Genomic DNA, 21,264 nt, shown 5'->3' with positions numbered 1-21,264 from the left:
ATTTCCTGTTTGCTTAAAAAGAACCAAAGAAATAAAATCAAACTTCAAAAAAAAAGAAGTGGACAATTCAGTTGTTTATTTCATTTTATTTATTGAGCATCTATTTACAATATGGTAACAGGCTGATGAGCAGCCCGTGGTGGCCGATAACAATCACCCCAGTTGAGAAAAATCTGATAATTGCATTAATAAAACATATTTTGATTTCTTTTTTTTACCTGGTGTTTTGTTGGTCTACAAATGTTCTTGATTATCTTGATTGGTAAAACATAAACTGTACACATTCCACAAATCAAAATGTAAAATTTGTTATACATTGTTCACTTATATTATCTTGTCCCTAATTCACTTAGTGCAGTGCGTGTGCTTGTATGAATTATTATATAATAATTATCTTTGATCTTGTCCTCTTTAAATGGAGAAACACTACAGGGTTTGGTTGAGATCCCAGTAAAATGTATGAAACCACCATTTTGTGCTGATTACCACTGATCTTGTGTCTTTTTATGCTTGTTCGTTCTGCTCTATGTTGGCGACCAGGCCCTTGGTGTCTACAGGCGCTCGGATTGGATTGTTGAAGTATAACTTGTTGTCAAAGGTGTTTTCTCCCAAGACGGGGGTGGGTATCCGTTTACGGAAGAGGAGGAAGGCGCCGAGTCCGATTACGGCGATTACCACCAGCACTACGGCCACAGTGATGCCAGCAGACCCGTGAGAAGGTTCTTTAACCACTTGGGCTGAGGAGGCAAAACATATACAAGTATATACAGTGAAATAACATCATATTCAATATATATATATATATATATATATATATATATATATATATATATATATATATATATTTGGAAATATATAAAATAATAAATAAATAACTTACCAACAGCAGGTGGCTTTTCTGTAGGCGTAATAACTGAAAAAAGAGACTCAGTGTAAGTGACGTTTACACGTGTCAAATTAAAACCGCTGTACATAACAGCAGATTTATTTTACCTTTGGCTGTTTTGCAGATGTACGAGCGGTATCTGCTGCAGCTGTTTGTGCTCCACTGGCCACTCTCAGAGTTGATGTCCACACATGATTCTGACTTTGGCATCCCTGTTTTCCAATTGGTGTAGTCCACCGCGCTGTTATCGATCCACATCCACTCACCTGAAACAACGAAGCTCATTACTTTAATCAGACACTTTCGCCTCTCTTGTTCCCTGCAGCGAGGAGGGCATGTTTTCAGTTCAGTTTGTTTGTTTGTCAGCAGGATTACAGAAGAACTACAGGGCAGATTTCATGAAACACATTGAAATTTTGGAGCAGATCTGAAACACGAAGTGGACGCACAAATCATTTTTCACTTTGGCATTGACAAGCATCCCATTTCCCAACAACATTTAGTCTGAGGTACAACAGAAAAGATTTTAAACTTGTTTCTCCTGCTGCTTCTCCACAGTACTTCCAACCGCAAACAAAGATGCTAACCAAAAATTACATGTATCCTCCCTCAATGTGTCAAATAATGAGCAAAAAAAAAAAAAACAGTCCAAAAACATGTAGCTTAGGTTTAATTGGTGACTCTAAATAGCCCGTAGGAGTGAATGAGAGCGTGACTGGCTGTCTGTCTCCTTTTTTATTTTATGTGTTGGATGTGGTGTTCTCTGCAGATTGTAAATGGAACACGTCTTTTGTATTTCCAACACATTTTGGATGAAACCCTGGGTGATGAATTTACTGTTCATCAGACCACAAATGAGACAAGAATCAGCTAGGCTCCCTTGTCAGTCCCTGTTCTTCACTTCCTGCCACAGGGAGACCACTTCACCAGCTGAAGAGCAGACAGCAGCTCCTGAGACCTTCATAGTTTCTAGCAGTGAGTCCGGTCCAAGTCAGACCCCCAGCACTGGATCTTTCGCTGGCTGGGTTTGAGTTGATACAGCAGCTAACTGAAGGTGCGTCTGCGGAGCTGCCGTCTGCTCTACTGCCATCATGAAAGCATGTTGGAATTAGCAAACTGCCTAGCTAACTAGCCAGGCTTAATGCTTCATCTGTCTCAGGGTAGTATCACCAGGTAATCAGTCATTCATTATAAAGTCCTCACAAAGAAAAAGGGGCTTCTGTTGTGATTGCAACGCTACACTGGTTACAGAAAATGAGGCGGTCAAAGCTGTCACTCCTAATTATGTATAACATTCAAACACTAGACCCAATTGGGACTCAACTTCTTTATTTGTTAGAAAAAGGATTTTCAAGACACACTCACCTTCATGAGTCTTGTAAAGGCCGATCCAGAAGGACTTGGCCTCGTCCTGCAGAATCTCCAGGTTGTGTTGTATGAACAGAGCCTCCTGAGGGTCCTCAATACTCACCAGAGAAGCACCTGATAAATAAAAGGACATTTTCAAGATTAAAACACATGCAAATTGTAGTTTATTCTAAAATATTCTTCATAACTTACCCATTTTCAGACATTCAACTGACGCGTGGGCCCAGTTGTCCACCAATGAGCTGAGGAAAGCATAACAGTGGCCTCTGAAAGGTATCCAGGTTTTCTTTTTTTTTGGTTCTGGACAGTTGCCGGGGAGTTGCGGAGGCTCTGTGGGCGCTATATCTGTAAGAGAGACAAGAGATTGCCTTGCTAACCATGCTAAGTGTGCAGTATATGGTGCAACAGAACCATCAGAGGGATAGTCTGACCTGGTGACCTCTTGCAAAGAGAGTAGTGGGTCTCAGTGCACGGTGCAGTCTTCCATTTTCTGTCAACGTCCATATAAACACAGCCGTAGTTGTGTTTAGGCTCATTTTCACCCCATTTGGTATAAGCCAGCCTCCAGTTATCAACCCATTTGTACCTCCCACCAGTCTGTGAAAAATAAAATGCATTACAAACAAACTAAAAGGTCTCAATTTGACATGCTGGTACAGGGAGAACCCTTTACCACATTGCTGTTGAGGCCGATCCACACGGGCTCATTGTGCTTGGCAATCTGCAAGGTGATGTAAGCCTGGGTGACAGGGTTCAGGATACTGGCCAGATCTGCGTCGTCTGCTTGGCACTGCCTCCTCGCCTCGTCCCATCTCATCTTCTGGGCCACCAGCTTGTAGGAGTCATTGCCGAGTTTGTAGAAAGCCTTTGGCAGCACAGTTGTGGCTGGGACTACAATCTGAGAGTCTAAACAAGAAACATGCAGCTGAAAAAGTCATCAGTTACCATTTACACAGTGTTTGCATAAACTGCATAAAAGAAGTGGACAGAGCCATAAGTTTGGCATATTGGCCATTGTTTTTTTGGAGGCAGAAGTGACACATCAACCTTTAATATCAAGCTCACAGCACCTGGCTACTGGCTACACGAGTCACTGCAAGTGGTGGAATGTAACCAGTACATTTACTCAAGCACTGTACTGAAGTACAAGTTTGAGGGACTGTACTTTACTTGAGTATTTCCATTTAATGTTTTTTACTCCACTATATTTAGCTGCCAGCTTTAGTTAATTTTAGATTAGATTAGATCAATTTAAAGTGATAAGACTTTTTTTACAATTATTTTTAACCAGATAACAGTATATTAAGTTGTTAAAATGAGCCCTATCTTCAAAAATTAAAACCCCACTTACATAAATGCATCAATACAAATAATCCAATAATATATTTTGAAATATATAAAACAATCTGAGTGGGGCCATTCAGCATAATGAGTATTTTTACTTTTGATTCTTTAAGTACATTTTGATTCTGATACTTTTGTACTTTTACTTTTGAATGATGGACTTTTAAAGCCAAAACAAAATTTTTCAAATTATTTTTTCCTTATGCAATGCGGGAGTCAAAGGACAGAGAGTGTGGTGTGTTGAGGTAATAAATCAGGAGTAAAAGGCTAATTTTCTCATAGACTTCTATACAATCTGCCTTCTACTTGCAGCTGGTGGAGTGGTCCCCTGCTGGCCATTAGAAAGAATGCTGGAATGTCCACCTATTTTATGCAGTCTATGCTTAGCATTGAAAGTCAGTATATTTGGTAGCAAAATGGTAGCATTTTACTAACCAATGCTTCTTTTACAGATGAAGCCACGTTTTGAGTGGCAGTCTTCTACCTTCCAGAATCCAGTTGATTTGGGGGAACTGGCCACCATAATCACACAGTCAAATGTCTATCAGGCAGAAAAAGGTAGATTAGTTAAATATTTTAACATAGAAAGTTGGACAGAAAAAGTTTGGGATGCAGAAGTTGAAACTACCTCTTCCATGAATGAATAACGTCCATCAGGTGTTGAGGCTGGATGTCCCTTTGCCCAGTTGGTGTATGAAATGCCTTTTCCATCGGTCCACACAAAGTGCATCTCCCAGTTGACGTCATTCATGCCGATCCACAAGTCCTCAGTGTATCCCAGCATCTGCGTTGTCAGGAATGCTAGAAAGGAAGACACATTTGATCTTTAACTCCCTATAATCTTGGTTTATTTACATCTCTGCATAATGAAACGTTATCTTTAAAGACAGCATCAGAAAACGCTCACCTTGCTCTCTCTCATTCAGGATAGAAACCAGATTTCCTCCCTGGTTTAAGCAGTACTTCCTGGCATCCTGCCAGATCTTGTTGTCATCCCCCACAACTATTTTGTAGCACTATGTAAAAAAAGATGGATTTGCACCGTCAGAACAACAAGTAAAAGGACAGCAGGTAATCAGAGTGAAGAAATGTTTGGGCATTGTGATCTGTGGTGAATGCCTTTATATAACAATACCTTTCCTTGGAAAGCAAGCCACTCTGGTGCACATCCTCCCTTAGGAATAGTGGTTGGGGCCATTGTTGCGTTGACAAAATTACTGTTTCTTTTGCAAATAGAAGGTAGCTCCAGACCACAGTTAATATCATTCCAGAACCCTGTATGTGCAGAGCGTACAGAGAACAATTAATAAATGATCAAAAATAAACTCATTATTGAGTCGGATGTAGCCTCCAGGTCTAAAAACTGAAAAAGCTGATGCAGAAGTGCCTAAAACCTGCATTTTCTTTCTAATGGCCAGCAGGGGGCGACTCCACTGATTGCAAAATGAAGTCTGATTGTATAGGAGCCTATGAGACATTTACCCTACTTTTAACATGATTAATAACCTCAGTAAACATTTTCCTAAATTATGGTCATAATCACTAGCTTCAAGCACACTGTTCATTTTGTAGATTATTGTCTCATTTAGAGTAAAATAGACCAAAAAAGCAGGGTATGCTTTAGGCCATGGCTACCTTGTGATTGACAGGTCACGATCATGCAACCTGTCATTTCAATTCAGATCAACTTTTTTGTTGTTTTTTGATCAAAAATCACAAATCATAAATTTGCCTCAGAGCCGAGGACACCCTCTGTCCTTTGACCCTCACATAGGATAAGGAATAACGTCTAAAATATGCCTTTAAAAATGGATAAATGTGGGGCGCTCCCGGTGGCACACCTGGTAGAGCGCATACCACAGAGGCCCAGTCCTCGTAAGCGGGCGGCCTGGGTTGGAATCCGGCTCGGAGCCTTTTCCTGCATGTCTTCCCCTTTGTTTCCCCCTTCACTCTCTATCTCTCCTGTCAATAAAAGCTACAAAATGCCCCCAAAAAAAAATGCCTAAATGTGTATCCATGGCACTGTGTTCATATAAATAGCCATGAACTTGTTTAAGCTGTTATCCGGATTTACCTCCTTGAGGTTTGACCCTCCCATAGTGGGTTTTCAGTTCATGAACGTTATTTGTAACATTTAAATCATATGAAAATGTCTTATTTCTGGTAGGTACACTTTTTTTAAAAAGCCTATTTTTTGCTAGCAAAAATTAACATTCAAATTTATATCACAATTAACCCGAAATACAGATGCACCTTGCTTTTCAAGCTAGCTAGTGGTAGCTAGAGCTCCACCCTCTTGTCCAAATATGGTCACTACTGGCTCAAAAAACAAACAAAAACAAAAAAACATGGTGATGACCAAAATGTCAAAGCCGTTCATACAGTATATGGACGAGTTAATTGTTCTGAAACCAACATAGGATGTTTGACTCACCCATGCTCTTGTATATAGTCACACAGTTTTCATCATTATTAGCAAAGTTGGGTTCATTCTTTTCCCATGCAGTGTACGATACAGGGGTGCCATCCACCCAGCTGGATATGGAAAGAAAATAATGATCAAGACGTCACTAATAAGAAAAAACTCTGTATTTGTGTTGTGTATCAGATAATAGACTTTGTTGGATGGCTAATGGGAAGTATATCAGTATACCTACAGTAGTAATGTGCCTAAACAATGAGTTTGATTTACCTAAACGACTTATCCAAATTCACTGTCATTCCAATGTAGTACTGTTCTGCTCCGCCTTTCACTATCTGTTGGAACATAATGGTAAAGGGACATTTTATTTGGTTTAAATCAAAAACAATTGTTACATATAAGGTTTTCTGTACTTTCTGCCACCACATTGGAACCTTTTTTTTAAAGAAAATACATGAAAAATATGATTCTGAATGTCTTACCTGTTTCCAAAGGAACTTCCTCTCAGTCTCTCCTGTGATGACTGCCAGTTCACCAAAGCTCTTTTTGCAGAAGGCTCTAGCAGATTCCATGTCTACTCTGTCATTGTTGATGAAATACTGTGACTCATTGTATATAAGCCAGCCATCTTCTGTGGTGTTGTATACTGCAAAGGGAACAACACTGTTATCAGATGTCCCACATATACAGATATTAGGGATCAATGCAAAAACAAGGCCAAGAGTCTGTGAGGCAGCACTTACACACAGCAGTGCTTTGAGCTAAATGCTAATGCTTATAGTAATCAGTCATAAAGCAATGTATAGGTGAAATGTTTAGATACTCGACTAAAAAAAATTATGTCAGGGGATTACCATGTCATTTTACTAGAAAGTAGAATTAGGAATAATCATAGTTTCCAGAATGAAAGATTGTTTGAGCTCCTATTTTAGAGAAGGTACTCTATCAGCACAAGAGGAACCAAGGCTGGCATAAATGTACGTTGATTGGTCAGAAACTACAGGTTGTAACAAAAAACCCCGGAGGAACAAGTGGAAGGAAGACAAATGGACTAATAATGAATTCCAAGTTTAACTGAGCATTTACAGTACCAGTCAAAAGTTTGGACACATCTTCTCATTCAATGTTTTTTTTTTTATTTTAATTTTATTTTCAACATTATATATTAATATAAAGTGTTAAACAAACCAGAATACGTTTTAAGTTTTAAAGTAGCCACCTTTCGCTTTAACAGTCTCAAACACATTAATGCTACCTATACATCAGAAGACTTTGAATAGATTTGGAAAAGACTCCCGTAAAAACTATCAGCTAACACCTGCTCACATCTAAACACAAATGTTTAGAGTTTTTAGTCCCAGCCTAGTCTCAGACTGAGATTTAGACGGACTGTGAATCTTGCATGGTAACTACTTACAAGACTACAACTAGATTATTTTTGCATTTTTTTCATACCATGCAATTTTTTTCCCATCATGCTCTTAGTAAAAACTTGGAGGAGAAGCAGCTTTTGACCACAGCTGCTCGAGTGTGTGCAGTGGTTTGTGTAAAAAAAAAAACAACAACAAAAAGAAGAGAAGAAGATGCCACAAAATGCCCCCTCACAAAGCTGGAAAAGGGTTTCTATTTTTCTGACATGAAAAGTTGACTATTTTACAGTAAAAATAGATATAAGGAAGAATAAAGGAAAGGAAAATTTAGAAATGAATTCATGATATTAATTTATGCTCTATCAACTTTCATTTAGTTAATCATACATTAATCATCAATTGTTTATTACTAATTTATGTATACATTTATTTATACATTTTAACTGGGTCTTCTTACTGTTCTCTTAACTAAGAAACAGTGCCCCCAAAAATCCCGCTTGTGACCCAAAATGTATTACATTACTATATTTTTTTTATTTAGGACTAAGCTTACTAACATTATTGTGATGTTACTTTTTCCTGTCTATGTCGCTGGTTCACCAAAAACATAAGAGCGTTTCACTGGCCGGTCTGGAACTGGGGAGCCTTTCGTTTGCTCATCTATTGGTTGTTGATTGTGTTACGTCACTGCGACTTGCGATAATATCAAACACGTTTGATATGATCGCAAACCAAAGACTAGGAAAAGACTGAAATGAAACAGAGCAGATTACTACCTTAAACTTAATGATCGAGATGACGGGAGCTCGCCGTGACTCCAGTGAAACTCCTAGATTTACTACAGACTTTCAGTTTTTTAGTCTGGCACTGTGGAAATCTTTTGGTGTAAGGCCAGCATTAAAAGGAAAGAAATTCAACAAATTAACTCTTGACAAAGTACACCTGTTAACTGAAAATCATCCAGGGGAATCTGACTGAGAGAAAAACAGAAATGTGCAAAACTGTCATCAAAGCAAGAGGTGCATACTTCCAAGAATCGACAATATAAAACAAATTCTGGTTTGTTTAAAACTTTTTCTTTTTTTACTACATACATCCATGTGTGTTCTTTCATAGAACTATCCTATCGGAAAAGATCATATAGTTGAGATATTAGGTACCATAAGTAGCAAAGGTTAAAGGCACGAGAAAAAAAAGTTCCGCCGTGCACATGTGCCACTCTAAATCAACACTTTCTAATGCAGGAGCCCAAATTTCTACCACAGGAGAACGATGTGAAAATTTGTATTATATTCTACTGTTGTTTTTTTTTTGATTATGAGTAATCTGACAGGTTTACCTATTTGTTCATGGACATGTCACCCATTGCCAACTGCCCTCAGAGTGATGTTGCTGCTGCTGTAATCGTATGTTGCTTTGTGATATTAAATTACCATTTCTACGGCAACCTGTGTTGAAATGTTTCTCGAATGCACTACCTGTTTGATTGTTGCTTCCTAAAGTCCCTATTTCAGTTTGGACCAAAGTGGTGGATCAACAAGCCAACAATAGAATTTGAAATCACCGTCCCTAGAGCTGCTCGAATGACTAGAAACATGCTTGTTGTAACGGAAAGAGTTTTGGGAAGAAGCCACAACTGAAACTTACCTGGTGCAACGTAGACAGGCTCAGGTTTGGGAGTGACCCCTGAAAGTACAAGAACCATGAAGTGTGAACAGCAGGGCCAAGCATACATTTTTAAACAGATGGCTCTACACTGCAGCTCGATGATGGCGCTACCTTTGTTTATCTGGCAGATCCAGTCATTGTAGGCCTCACAGTGCGCATCGTTCCAGTACGGTCCGTAGACCATGCGAATTTCTGCACAGTGTTCGTTGTCATTGTGGTTGTTTGGTTCCCCAAAGCCCCAGTTCTCATAGTTGAACTACGTCACAGTTTTGGGAAATACACATAATTAGCCAGCAATGAGAATAAGAATGAGTAAAGCTTTTTGTGACAACAATGAAGTGCTACATACAGGTGAGCCGTCGCTCCATTCGAAGCCTTCGTTGGCACCAAGGCTGAGGCCAATCCACATTTTGTTGGAGGAAAACCTTTATGACAGCAGAAAACACCAGCACTGATTATTTGAAAGGTTAGGTAGCATGATATAAATTCTGACATGTACAAACTGTTGAGCGAACATACGGAGAGTTGTTTAGGTCGTTGCCACTGGTTATGCTCATCAGATCTCCACCAATGGCCCTGCAGAAATCCCGCGCTTCAAGCCAAGTCTTCTTAAGTTTTAACGATTTTTTGTAAAGCTATTCATGTGTGAAAAATAAAAATGTGTTGATTTTTATGTCGTAAAAATTGGCACCAATTTCACAGATTAGTTCAGTTTTTCTTCTTACTTTGTAGCAGATGTTCCTCCCGCTAACGGGGGTCCACCCAGACTCACAGCTCAGGGCCATGGTGGTGGGTGGGACTGTTGTCACCGGCACACCCTCCGCTGGTTTCTTACAGATATACTTCTCCTTGTTGCTGCAGCTGACGACATCCCATAATCCAGCAAAAACCCCAGTTGTCATTGCAACACATCCTTTTTTTCTGTCTTTTATTAAACACACCAAAGGAGATGGGAGAAACTGAGCTCAAACATGTAAATAACTATCAGTTATTATGAACAAGGAAGGTGTGATACAGAAAATAATAATAATAACAGAAAAGATATAGAGCCTACAGCCAGTATTCTCTGAGGCTGAATCTTGGGTTTAAGGAAAGGATTGGGTAAATAAACAGCTGTAGTAGATGTACTAAGTTTTTAGGTAGGCATGAGTCCCAGGCACGGCAGCATGCTAACATTCAGTGCTCACAGGCTGAAATCACACAATTTATCTTTTTACTTTTAGTACTTACAGTTTACAAAGTCCATGCTGGTGCATGACTTATGCCAACAAATGGGACGCCGTACTTTGTCATATTGCCCCTTTACCTTTGACCTTCTTGCTCATATACAGGTGCATCTCAATACATTAGAATATCATGGAAAAGTCGATTTCCAGTAGTTCAAGTCAAATAACCCCAACCAAGCATTGAGTCATATAGATGGACATACCTTTTAGAGGCCGACTTTTCCATATTAAACATACTCTTTAAATTGGTCTTTATTTTATATTATATCTTTTTAGAGACACTGAATTTTAGGTCTTCATTAAATGTAAGCCATAATCATTATAATTAGAATAAATTAAATAAATTAAGACGTGAAATGTTTCGTTCTGTGTGTAATGGATCTATATAATGTGTTATTTCCACTTTTTGAATTGAATTACTGACATAAATAAACTTTTCTATGATATTCTAATTTATTGAGATGCACCTGTATGCTGCGCAGAGGATTATGAGTCGGAATAAAGCATGCTAGCTTGCAAACTGATGTAGTAGGACATCCTGGTATTTTTGGCATATTACATTTGACTGTGTATTGGGACATACTAAATCTTATTCTGGCATACGCAATAGTATGGTAGTAAAAGTATTGGAACACACAAGATGTTTACCATGTTCACCATTTTAGTTAAGCATGCAAACTACAGCTAATGCTGATGGTAAAGTATTAATGTTTATGATAATGCTAGATGAAAACAAAAAGAGTTCAAAGTTTTTACAATCTTTTCCCTAAGGGGAAGATTAATGTCTGAACAAAATTGCAATACAATCCATTCAACACCAAAAGACTCTTCTTATCCAGCCAAACATAGCGTATATATATATAGAAAGTAGTTAGGATGCACAGCTGAGATAAGTGCGCTGTACCTGGCATGCCCACATTGAAATGCGTGAATGTGACTTTTCTTCTGGTGGTCCACCTGAAAGTGGTTACGTCATCTGTGTTGGAGAGTCCCGTCCAGAAATATTTCTCTGGTCTCAAACCCACCAAACTGATCAAAAAGGCATTCTCATATCTGCATGAAAACATATAAAAACAGAAAGACGAGCAATAATATAATTTAAAAACAAAGCCTGAGATTAATTGCTTGGGTGGCTAAAAGAAAAGGATTTTTCATGTTTAAGTCACAAAGCAAAATGGTTTAATTTCACGGCAACAAAACATTAAAAACACAAACCATACCTCAATATGGGGAAATTTTACATGAACATTGATATAAATAATTAAACATACCTATCAGCCACATCCACCACGTAAGCTCCAGCTGCTGAGCAGGCCCGCTTTGCGTCATCAAAGGTTTTTGACTCAGATCCAATGTTGTAACAATAAGAGCCAAACCTGAATGAGCCCTTGGGATGATTAAAGAACAAAGTGAGACAAAATGTGACAAAGACTTTGATGTATAATTGCACTCCTTATTTAAAGGAAATACCATCACTCACAAGTTTGCAGCCTGGGTTGGCTTCTTCTTGAGCGCCTTCAGATGGTTTAGTTGAGGCTTTCTTCTTACAGATGTATCCATATGACTTCTCACACATGTGGTCAGCCCACCTCCCGTCCTTTATGGACCAGACAGCAGATAAGAACAGCACCACACATATTACAATTGCATTTATCTCATATTTGCTTTAGGACTGTTACCTTTCCTCTGATGAGGACACAGTCCTCCTGGTGGTTGGTGGCGTGAGAGGGCTCACCAGTCTGCCACTGGGTGAAGGTAACGTGGGAGCGATCGGACCATTCAAACAGCATCTGGTTCCTCTGGTCATTCAAGCCAATCCAGAGCATATCTGTCGCCACTGAGGGTTTTAAATGCACAAGTAGATGTTAAAGTAGTGATAGAGGACAGTTTCTCACTCTGATCTAAGTTGATTGGCTAAGCTTAGCACAAAGACTGGTAACATCTAGCCTGGCTCTGTCTGAAGGTAACAAAATCCACATACCAGCACCTCTAAAAACCACAAATAAACAAATATAATATTACATTATTCTATAAGTACAAAAAGTGAAGTGTAAAAATGTCATGTTGGTGTTCAACTGATGTTCAACTGACTGAATGGTTGGACTCTGAGAATAAGTCTCAATTTCAAATCCTTGTTCTTGTTCTTTGAATAGCAGTTTTTATACAAATAAATTGTAACACAAAGTGCTTTACAAAATACAAAAACATAAATTATAACTCACACCTCAGCCAGATAAAGATTCAATGAATGATGCAGACTAGACGAACACACAGTCAAGGAAAAAAATTATTAGACCGCCCTTGTTTTCCTTAATTTCTTGATCATTTTAGTGCCTGGTACAACTAAAGGTATGTTTGTTTGGATAAATATAATGATAACAACAAAAATAGCTCATAAGAGTTTAATTTAAGAGCTGATATCTAGACATTTTCCGTGGTTTTCTTGATGATAACCAAAATCATTATCAAGAAAACCATGGAAAATGGCTAGACATTAAAATGAACAAGACTTTAAGGAAAATAAGGGTGGTCTAATAATTTTTCCATGACTGTATTCAGCTAAACAGCACCTCTGCACGGATGGAGAGGGGGAATGGAGGTTAACTAAAGGGACAGAGCCAGGCTAGTTGTTTCCCACTGTTTCCAGTTTTTATGCTGAGCTATTAGCACATGTAGCATGCAGCTATGATGGTGGTATAAAATCTCTTAGCAAACTCTCTACAAGAAAGCAGTATTCCCCAATTTGTCAAACTATTCCTTTAAAATAAAAATAAAAAATTTCTATTATCAAAGTTTTTGGATGTTGTTACTTTAAACATAGATTAAAAAAAACCTTATTGCTCACTTACAGTATCCAGACTGAGCTATAATGAAGCTCTGCTCTTCTATATTGTGTATGCTAGCCAAGTCTGCTCCCTCTTTGTGACATGCAGCCAAAGCGTCCTTCCACATCTTAGCCGTCCTCTGCAGGTAGTAGCAGTTACCTGCATATGGAACCCAGTGAGAGGGGCAGAAGCTGGGCTGGTCTTTGCCTGTGGACCGACATCAAAATAGGTGAGAACATGTTCGGTTTGTATCATCAATCAAACTTTATTTATATAGCGCTTTTCATACATAAAAATGCAACACAAAGTGCTTTACAAAAAAAAAAAAAAAATAAGAAAAAAACAAACAATAAAAATGACAAAACCCACCCCTCCCTCCCCCACAAACACATCTGTAAGTATACATACACAAACATGCACACACGCATTTAGTCATGCACGCACACAAACACACTCAGACTCACACACAGCACATATTGATTGACAGTGTAGAGACATGGCAAGGCACCGAGGATCCAGATGAGGAAAAAGCAACCTGTGGGAGCATCCACACTGAGAGGCGGCAGAGCCCACAGCCATAGAGGGCGCCATCACAGAGAACTCCACGACCCGGGTAGACCGGGGCGGACTCCACACATGGTGCAGAGCTGCCCAGTCCCCCGGGCCCAGGGAGTCCCCAAGACCACATCCCCATGGGCAGACCCAACACACCCCCCAGTGAGGAGGCCCCCATGAGGGAACACTGGAGCTAAAAACTAATAGACTAAAAGACAACAGGATAAAAACTAAAAGACAACAGGACAGGATAAAAACTAAAAGACTAAAAGACAACAGGATAGGATAAAAACTAAAAGACTAAAAGACAACGGAATAGAAAATAAAAGATAAAAACTAAAATACAATGGGAATAAATAAATAAATAAGTAGTAAAATAATCAGTTAAAAGCTAGACCAAACAGGTGGGTCTTGAGCCTCCTTTTAAAAACATCAACAGTCTCTGCGGTCCTGATGTCCTCTGGCAGGCTGTTCCATAGGCGCGGGCCATAATGGCTGAATGCAGCCTCCCCGTAGGTTTTAGTTTTTACTCTTGGAATGATTAAAAGGCCGGTGCCAGAGGACCTCAGGACCCGCGAGGGTTGATATGATAAAAGCATATCAGATAGATAAGATGGCCCAAGACCGTTAAGACATTTAAAAACTAAAAAAAGAACCTTAAAATCAATCCTGAAACACACGGGGAGCCAATGCAGTGATTTTAAAACCGGTGTAATGTGCTCCCGCCCTCTGGTCCTCGTCAGCACGCGTGCGGCTGAGTTTTGTAATAATTGTAGGTTGTGGATGCTGAGACCAGAGAGCAGGGCATTACAATAGTCTAAACGACAAGAGATAAAAGCATGCATCAGCACCTCTGTGTTGGCCTGGGAGAGAAACGGGCGGACTCTGGCTATGTTCTTAAGATGGTAAAAACCTATCTTTGTTGTATTTTTAATATGAGGAATAAAATTGAGCTCAGAGTCGAAAATGACGCCCAGGTTCTTTACACATTGTGAGGTTTTAAAATCTCGTAGTTTTGGTAAAAGTTTCTCTCTCTTGCCTTCAGGACCGATGACTTGTACTTTGAAGATGTACCAAACTAGAATCGTGATGTTATTTTACTTGGTGGTGGAGGCAGACTGGTCGAGTTTCCTTTGCGACAAATGTAACCAAGTTTCTTGGAGCAGGCGCTGCTCTCCCATTTTGAGGATTTTGCAGCATTTAGGGTTGCGCAGGTGAGCCCGGGCTCTGACGAAGGATGACCTAATGGAAACATTGATGCATGTATTATTTATTTTAAGGACATAACACCATATGCAGAAACATTGTTTTTTCGTGCACTTATCATTTTTTCAAATTTCAGAACATGCCTTTTTTAGACTACAGAAAAGAAAACATCCACAGTAAACATTAAGGTGTTTATTTTTACTTCACTTTATCTATTTGTGTCTGTAGATTTCTCCTAAATTCACCAAAAGTTAGCATCAGAAAATGTCTCATTTGCAAAATTAAACAAAAATGTCTTTAAAAAAGTAATGCAATTCATAATTGTCTTAATGTAAGTAATCAAATAAGTAAGTTCCATTGCGATTTTACAGAGAGGTTTGTTTATAAACCATTCACAGTCTGGTTTATACAACATTTTATAGCTAAAACATGCTATTTTTTATGGCTGTTGACTCTATTTTGTCATTAATGGAGAAATAAAAAGAGATTTCCATAAGTCTCTCTGTAAAAAACCTTTGACTCTAATATGTCAACAAAATTAACAACTGAATGTTTAATCTGGCTTTATCCAGTGTTCACATTTCTGTTCTGGGAATTTACACTGATTAGCACATATTTAATAGGATAATGCCTCTTTTTCATATTTAAACACTGAATTTCTGCAAACTTGTAATCTGAATAATAATGTTCTTTCAGTAATCAACTGGTTTATCTATTAGTTAGAATTTTTATACTATTCACCTACAGTGTCCGCCTAAATCAGTAATCAGTATCAATCAGTATCATTCATGAGAGCATTTGTAACAACTGTAAATACAGTCATGGAAACATTTTTTAGACCACCCTTGTTTTCTTCCATTTCTTGTTCATTTTAATGCCTGGTACAACTAAAGGTACATTTGTTTGGACAAATATAATGATAACTTCAAAAATAGCTCATAAGAGTTAAATTTAAGAGCCGATATCTAGACATTTTCCATGGTTTTCTTGATTTCTTGATCGGTTTTGATTATTATTATTGATTATTATAAGAAAACCATGGAAAATGGCTAGATATCAGCTCTTAAATTTAACTCTTATGAGCCATTTCTGTTGTTATCATTATATTTGTCAAAACAAATGTACCTTTAGTTGTACCAGGCATTAAAATGAACAAGAAATTGAAGAAAACAATGGTCTAATATTTTTTATGTAGATCATTCAAGAAGACAACTACTGGTCCCATTAAATAAAGCCACGACATACAATAACATCACAGTATATTACACGTATTCACCAACCTGGAGCCCAGTTTAAATATCTGAACGGGTTTCCGTTGCTCCACTGCCATCCACTTTCAAAATCCATGCTGTTCAGTCCGATCCACAGAGACGTTCCCAAATAACCTGTCAGCCCTGCAGCACCCCAAACAGAATGACGCAATTAAACTTCCATGTTGTAACATTGTGTTGTATGAACACCTGATACAAGTCTGACTCTGGACCTGAAATGTATGACTGCTCGTGTAGCTCTACAATGCTGAGGAGGTCGGCTCCCTGCTGCTGGCAGCTCTTCCTGGCCTGATACCAGGTCAACACTGACTGTGCGTTCCTCTGATACTGAACCCCCGTGACCGGGTCAGTGTCCCAACCTGAGGAGGCTGCATTATGGGAAAGACAATTATAAAACAGAGGGAAATTAGTAACGTTAAGTAGTAAAAAAATAGTGCAATCTAAATGGATTTTAAGGGCAATACATTTCTAATAGTTTTTTATTTTATTTTAAAATTCTAATTCTCACACAAATACACTTTTATATCATGTTCATAATTTTGTTTTTATATTTTGTTATTGTCATTATAACCTGCTGTTGATGTTATACATATGTTTTTCTATTATCAGTTTGTTATTACTTTATTATAACTATGAACTTTTAGGTGGAGTCTTTAAATAAGCCCATATAGGTTTTCTGCCTCTCCCTGCACTTTACATTATTTGGTACCTTTGTCATTGTATGTAATTCTAACTGTGCAAAATAAATAATCATAAAACATGGACATTAATAAACAAATAGATGATTAAGAAACGTATTCTATGTTCATGTCTAGGAGTGTGTTGTTTTTCATAAAAAAAAAAAAAACAAGAGCACGAGTCAGCTCGCTTTCTTTTTCTTTCCCTTTCCTGCCCCAGTTTTAGAGCAGCATCAAGGGAAAGACAGGCCTGTGAGAAGAGGAAAACAAGGACAGTGCTGTGTTGACAACTCATGAGAGGATGTGGTAGTGTTGTTCTGCTGGGGGGGAGGAGGAGGAGGAGGAGGGGGTCAGAAATCAGGCATGTCAGCACTAACCTCTTCAATGACAGAGAAACATCAGACAAAGAGAAAACTCTTTTTCTTTTCATAAAACAGTGTTTCTTACCTTCGGTGGGACAAAAGCCCCACAACTTCTGTTTGTCGTAATCTCTCTCTGTTGCACACCACAGCTGTCCATCTGAGCGACCTTCCTTTGTGCATTCAGCGTACCACTTCTCCCCAAACTTAAATGGGAACTGACAGGGGCCTCCAAAGGCATTTCCCCCTAGGGTGAAAACCTCTGGGGAGACACACATCATTAAGTTAAAGTTAATCAAAGCCTGCAACTTCTCACTAGATTTACATGGACAAAAGTATGTGGACACCCAAATACGATTGCTGACCACTTATATGCTGCTATAACAGCCCCTCTGTGGGAAACATTTCCACAAGATTTTGCAAGCTGTCTGCAGGGGTTTGCTCCCATTCTTCAACAAGAGCATTAACAAGGTCGCCCACTGATGTTGTGCGCTCCACTTCCAGAGGTGTTGGATAGGATTAAGGTCAGGGCTTTGTGCAGGCCAGTTAAGTTATGTCACACTAAACTTTGAAACCCATTCTTTAATGGGCCAAGCATTATGCACAAGAGTGTTTTCATGCTGAAAAAGGGCTTTTCCCAAACTACTGCCACAAATTTGAAAGTACACTATGGTTAACCATTGTAAACACTACCATTGTGAACAGAGGCACAATGAGGCAGGCGAGGCAGAACATGTACAAACAAGGTAGTCAACAATCTTTTTTGGCTTTATGGTAACGTGCAAATAAAAGTATTGTCATTTTTTTCCTGTATACATTTATATTTTCCTGTATATTTAGGTTCTTGAAATACACAACAGGCTAATTGTGTCTAATAAACACAATGCTGTCTATTCCTGCTGAATGTTGTCAATGTTGGAGGCTTTGGAGTTGTTCAAAAATTGTCACTGGATGGAGTCCAGGTCTGGTTGGTTTAGCTACGAAACACAAACCATTCCTTGTTCACTGTACAACTGTGCATTGCCATTTTTTTGCCATAATTTTTCAAAGAATGATAAAAACAAAACGAAACACTGCAATTGGGAATAATTGTTTTCTGTATGAATTGAAATGTGATAGTATATTTTTGCACGAAGGTGCCACTATGGTACCCTCCCACCACCCATCCCAGAAAAAATATATGGTTATAAGTAGTTTATGATGCATTTCCAATCAGTAACATAATTTAGTTTTCCAAATTGGCTTCCCCTCTGGCTATACTGCAGCTGCTGAAGAGGTAGAGTTGTTAGAGCGCCTTCATCAGACATGGTCAGGATTTCGATGCTGCACCAAGACGTCCTAAGGAGTCCTCTTGTCTTGTATCAACCATAGTTGATATCTGCAGCACATCACCTACTGTGACATACCGGAAAGTTCTGGATAGTTTCATGTGCTTGAATACTTTCTAAATGGTATTTACTCTCCTCAGTTTGAGCATCACCATATTTTGCAGTTCAATTTCTTAAAATCCACCTGTCCCACGAGCTTAAGCCGCTTTCTGTCCTATAACTTGTTTTTTTCTACAGTTTTTCGGGTTTGGCGACACCAATGACACCACAAACTAAAAACTCTTAAGCTCCCATAAGGTTAGGCCGAGAGGTCTGGAATTTATTTATAGGGATTTGCATAGTTTTGGCATAAAGCACATCGTAGTTATTGTCATTTAAATATGACATTTTATGGATGAGGACTGAAAAACTTTTTAGGGGCCATGATTAAACTGGTCTAGTTTAGGAAATAATACCTTTTAAATGAAGTGTCACATTCACTCATTTTGGCCTTTCAGTGCTACTGTTTTAAGCTTTTTCACTTGGGTGTGCCAAATTGGCAACAATTCCACCAAAAAAACTGTACTTCAACTTAATTTTAACACACTATAGAAACAACAGGTGGTCCAAAGAGAATACTGTATTTTTTTTGCAATTTAAATGAATTTTGGACCATTATTTTAACGATATCTGGAAAAGTTGGAAAAGATAAAGCAGATATCAAATAAACAACACCCAAAAACATACAACTTTCTAAAGAAGTTAACTGGGGACCAACTACAACTATTAGATCTAGGAAAAGTCATTTGTTAGTTTTTATTTTACAGTCATTCAGTTTAGGTGGTGCCTAAAACAGCTCAGGTGCTGCGTCTAATCTTTAATCTATTGTGTCCCAACATTTCCTACCTTGAAAGCCCTTCGAACAAAGATCACCACGGGTGCCAAATATCCTCCAGCGACTCCAGAGCCCTGAGCCTTTGTAGATCATTATGCTCCTCTCATTGCGGTTGCCCCAGTTTAAGTGCAGGTCCTGGTCTTTTAGGCCAAAGAGGGTCTCGTTCTTGCACTCCCAACGTTGGAGTTGACTGCTCTCATCACATTCATAGAGGAGCACCTTCACCCAGTCTTTAATCTCTGTGGCCCCCAAACAGAGCTTGAGGGACAGACTGAGGACGCGCGATTCGGAGGCCCAACGAAACTGCTGCGCTTTGGCATGAGGGTCACAGGGGGCCACCGTCATGGAGGTGGCACTCTCCACCTTTATGCACTTGTTGTGGTTCTCATTGTAGATCAGGAAGGAGCCGCTGTCTGGAGCAGAACAGAACAAATACACTTACAATCTCAATTTCACTCACAGTCGAGCTGTATAGACAGAAAACTTGTCCAGGGTACGTACCTATGTCCGCAGTGATGCAGAGGACCTGCAGGAGACAGAGGACCACAGCAACATTTAAACAGGGTAACATGATCCTCAGGGTGCAGGTTACACTCAGTGGTAGATGAGGTCTTAGGAGAGTTTTCCAGTCATGAGAGGAGAGGTCTGGTGTGTGCTAAGGTGTGTGACATGGAGCTACAATGACACAGAGACATCAAGCCTCCCCCCCTTAATCACAGTGATGGGTATCCTGTCACATGGGGAGCTAAGGTTGGTCAAACGACAGCAATTTCCATGAGCTTCCACAGATTTTTTCTTTTTTGGCAGAGGACAGGACGGCAGGAAGTGGGAAGCAGGCAATCACGCCTCACTATTTAACAAGAAGCTCAAAGTCACCAGTGAAAGTTTCAAGACAGAATTCTATTTTTAATAAATCAAAGGCAAAACTAACAGGGTGATGAATTGTGAGAATTAATTTCAGTGTATTCTTTAACTGAGTTTTTAGATATTTTATAAATAGCCCTTCAGTGTGTGCTAAATCGGTGCCAGGGAGCAGATGTCATTCAGTGAGACTGGCTTTGAAGGCGTATCCGTCAGATTCACGTCTGATCGGGAATCTGCCGGTTTCAGTAAATGAGGTTTGCAGCACTTTGCTGATGCAAGGTTTTTTTTATGTGGGATTGCAGCCACCAGGAGGTCCGCGGGGGCTTCGGGTGAGGAGTGCAGTGGTGATACAAGTCAGTAGAAAGAGGGGACAAGAGGAAATCCTGCTTCCTACTGGGGGAAGTCAGTGGAGATCTGACCACTCTGGCCTCAAACTGTCTGAGGATGCCCAGTAATGGTGCAGACACATGGAAGTACCTGTAAAATACCTGTTCTTCGTATGGGCAATACACAAAGATGTAGGAGAATCTAACACTAAACACTGTGCAGTGTATAATAATGCAGATAATCTTAATCTTTTTCAGGTAAGGATGGCTTACAATATAGAGAATATAATGGGGATGTATGTCCCTTGGAATTATTTGCAGTAGCCTATTTCTGTCTTTAGTTTTAGTTATATGAAAGAGCACAACAGAAATGTATTAGCGCACGTTAAGACATGAGTGCAATTAACATTGATGAATATTGGTCCCCTGTTTAGTTCCATCCTATGCGTTAAAAGGGGTAACATCAAGTGGCAAAGCAAAGGAGTTGACCCCACTGGACACTGCCCACATTAAGCACAAATATCATCTCATACACCTGCATTCATGCACAAAAATTTCAAACATCTATAAAACATATTCCTCATAATAAAATATATTGATTTGGTTAAGTCAAGCTAGAACATGCAGGTGCATCTCAATAAATTAGAATATGATGGAAAAGTCAATTTCCAGTAGTTCAAGTCAAATAATCCCAA

General features: G+C 39.1%; 1 protein-coding gene across 1 annotated transcript; it reads right to left on the bottom strand.

Moving 5' to 3' along the window:
- Window positions 1–366: 366 nt before the first annotated feature.
- Window positions 367–20,015, bottom strand: mrc1a (mannose receptor, C type 1a). Its single transcript, XM_059327250.1, has 30 exons — window positions 19,881–20,015; window positions 19,391–19,792; window positions 17,266–17,439; window positions 16,354–16,509; window positions 16,151–16,264; window positions 14,766–14,906; window positions 13,134–13,316; window positions 11,964–12,121; window positions 11,765–11,881; window positions 11,556–11,671; window positions 11,189–11,337; window positions 9,784–9,983; window positions 9,578–9,693; window positions 9,408–9,483; window positions 9,170–9,314; window positions 9,038–9,076; window positions 6,503–6,666; window positions 6,291–6,355; window positions 6,033–6,133; window positions 4,734–4,873; window positions 4,506–4,614; window positions 4,227–4,399; window positions 4,034–4,139; window positions 2,928–3,160; window positions 2,686–2,851; window positions 2,447–2,599; window positions 2,252–2,368; window positions 994–1,152; window positions 881–913; window positions 367–737 (listed from the first exon to the last, which is right to left on the bottom strand). Exons 1-30 carry the CDS (start codon window positions 19,948–19,950, stop codon window positions 505–507), a joined length of 4,308 nt encoding a protein of 1,435 aa, XP_059183233.1. The 5' UTR covers window positions 19,951–20,015; the 3' UTR covers window positions 367–504.
- Window positions 20,016–21,264: the final 1,249 nt, after the last annotated feature.

Source organism: Centropristis striata, chromosome 23, assembly GCF_030273125.1.
Source record: "Centropristis striata isolate RG_2023a ecotype Rhode Island chromosome 23, C.striata_1.0, whole genome shotgun sequence".
In the NCBI taxonomy this organism is placed as follows: Eukaryota; Metazoa; Chordata; class Actinopteri; order Perciformes; family Serranidae; genus Centropristis; species Centropristis striata.
This window is presented reverse-complemented; position numbering and strand designations above follow the sequence as displayed.

What these genes read in the sequence shown, in the direction of transcription:
- mrc1a (XM_059327250.1), bottom strand. Translation starts at nt 19,950, where the DNA reads ATGTTACCCTGTTTAAATGTTGCTGTGGTCCTCTGTCTCCTGCAGGTC. An exon ending in GATCTGCCAGATAAACAAAG is followed by an intron (nt 9,077 to 9,169) that starts GTAGCGCCATCA and finishes TTGTACTTTCAG; the next exon opens with GGGTCACTCCCAAACCTGAG. An exon ending in AGAAAAGCCACCTGCTGTTG is followed by an intron (nt 738 to 880) that starts GTAAGTTATTTA and finishes TTGCCTCCTCAG; the next exon opens with CCCAAGTGGTTAAAGAACCT.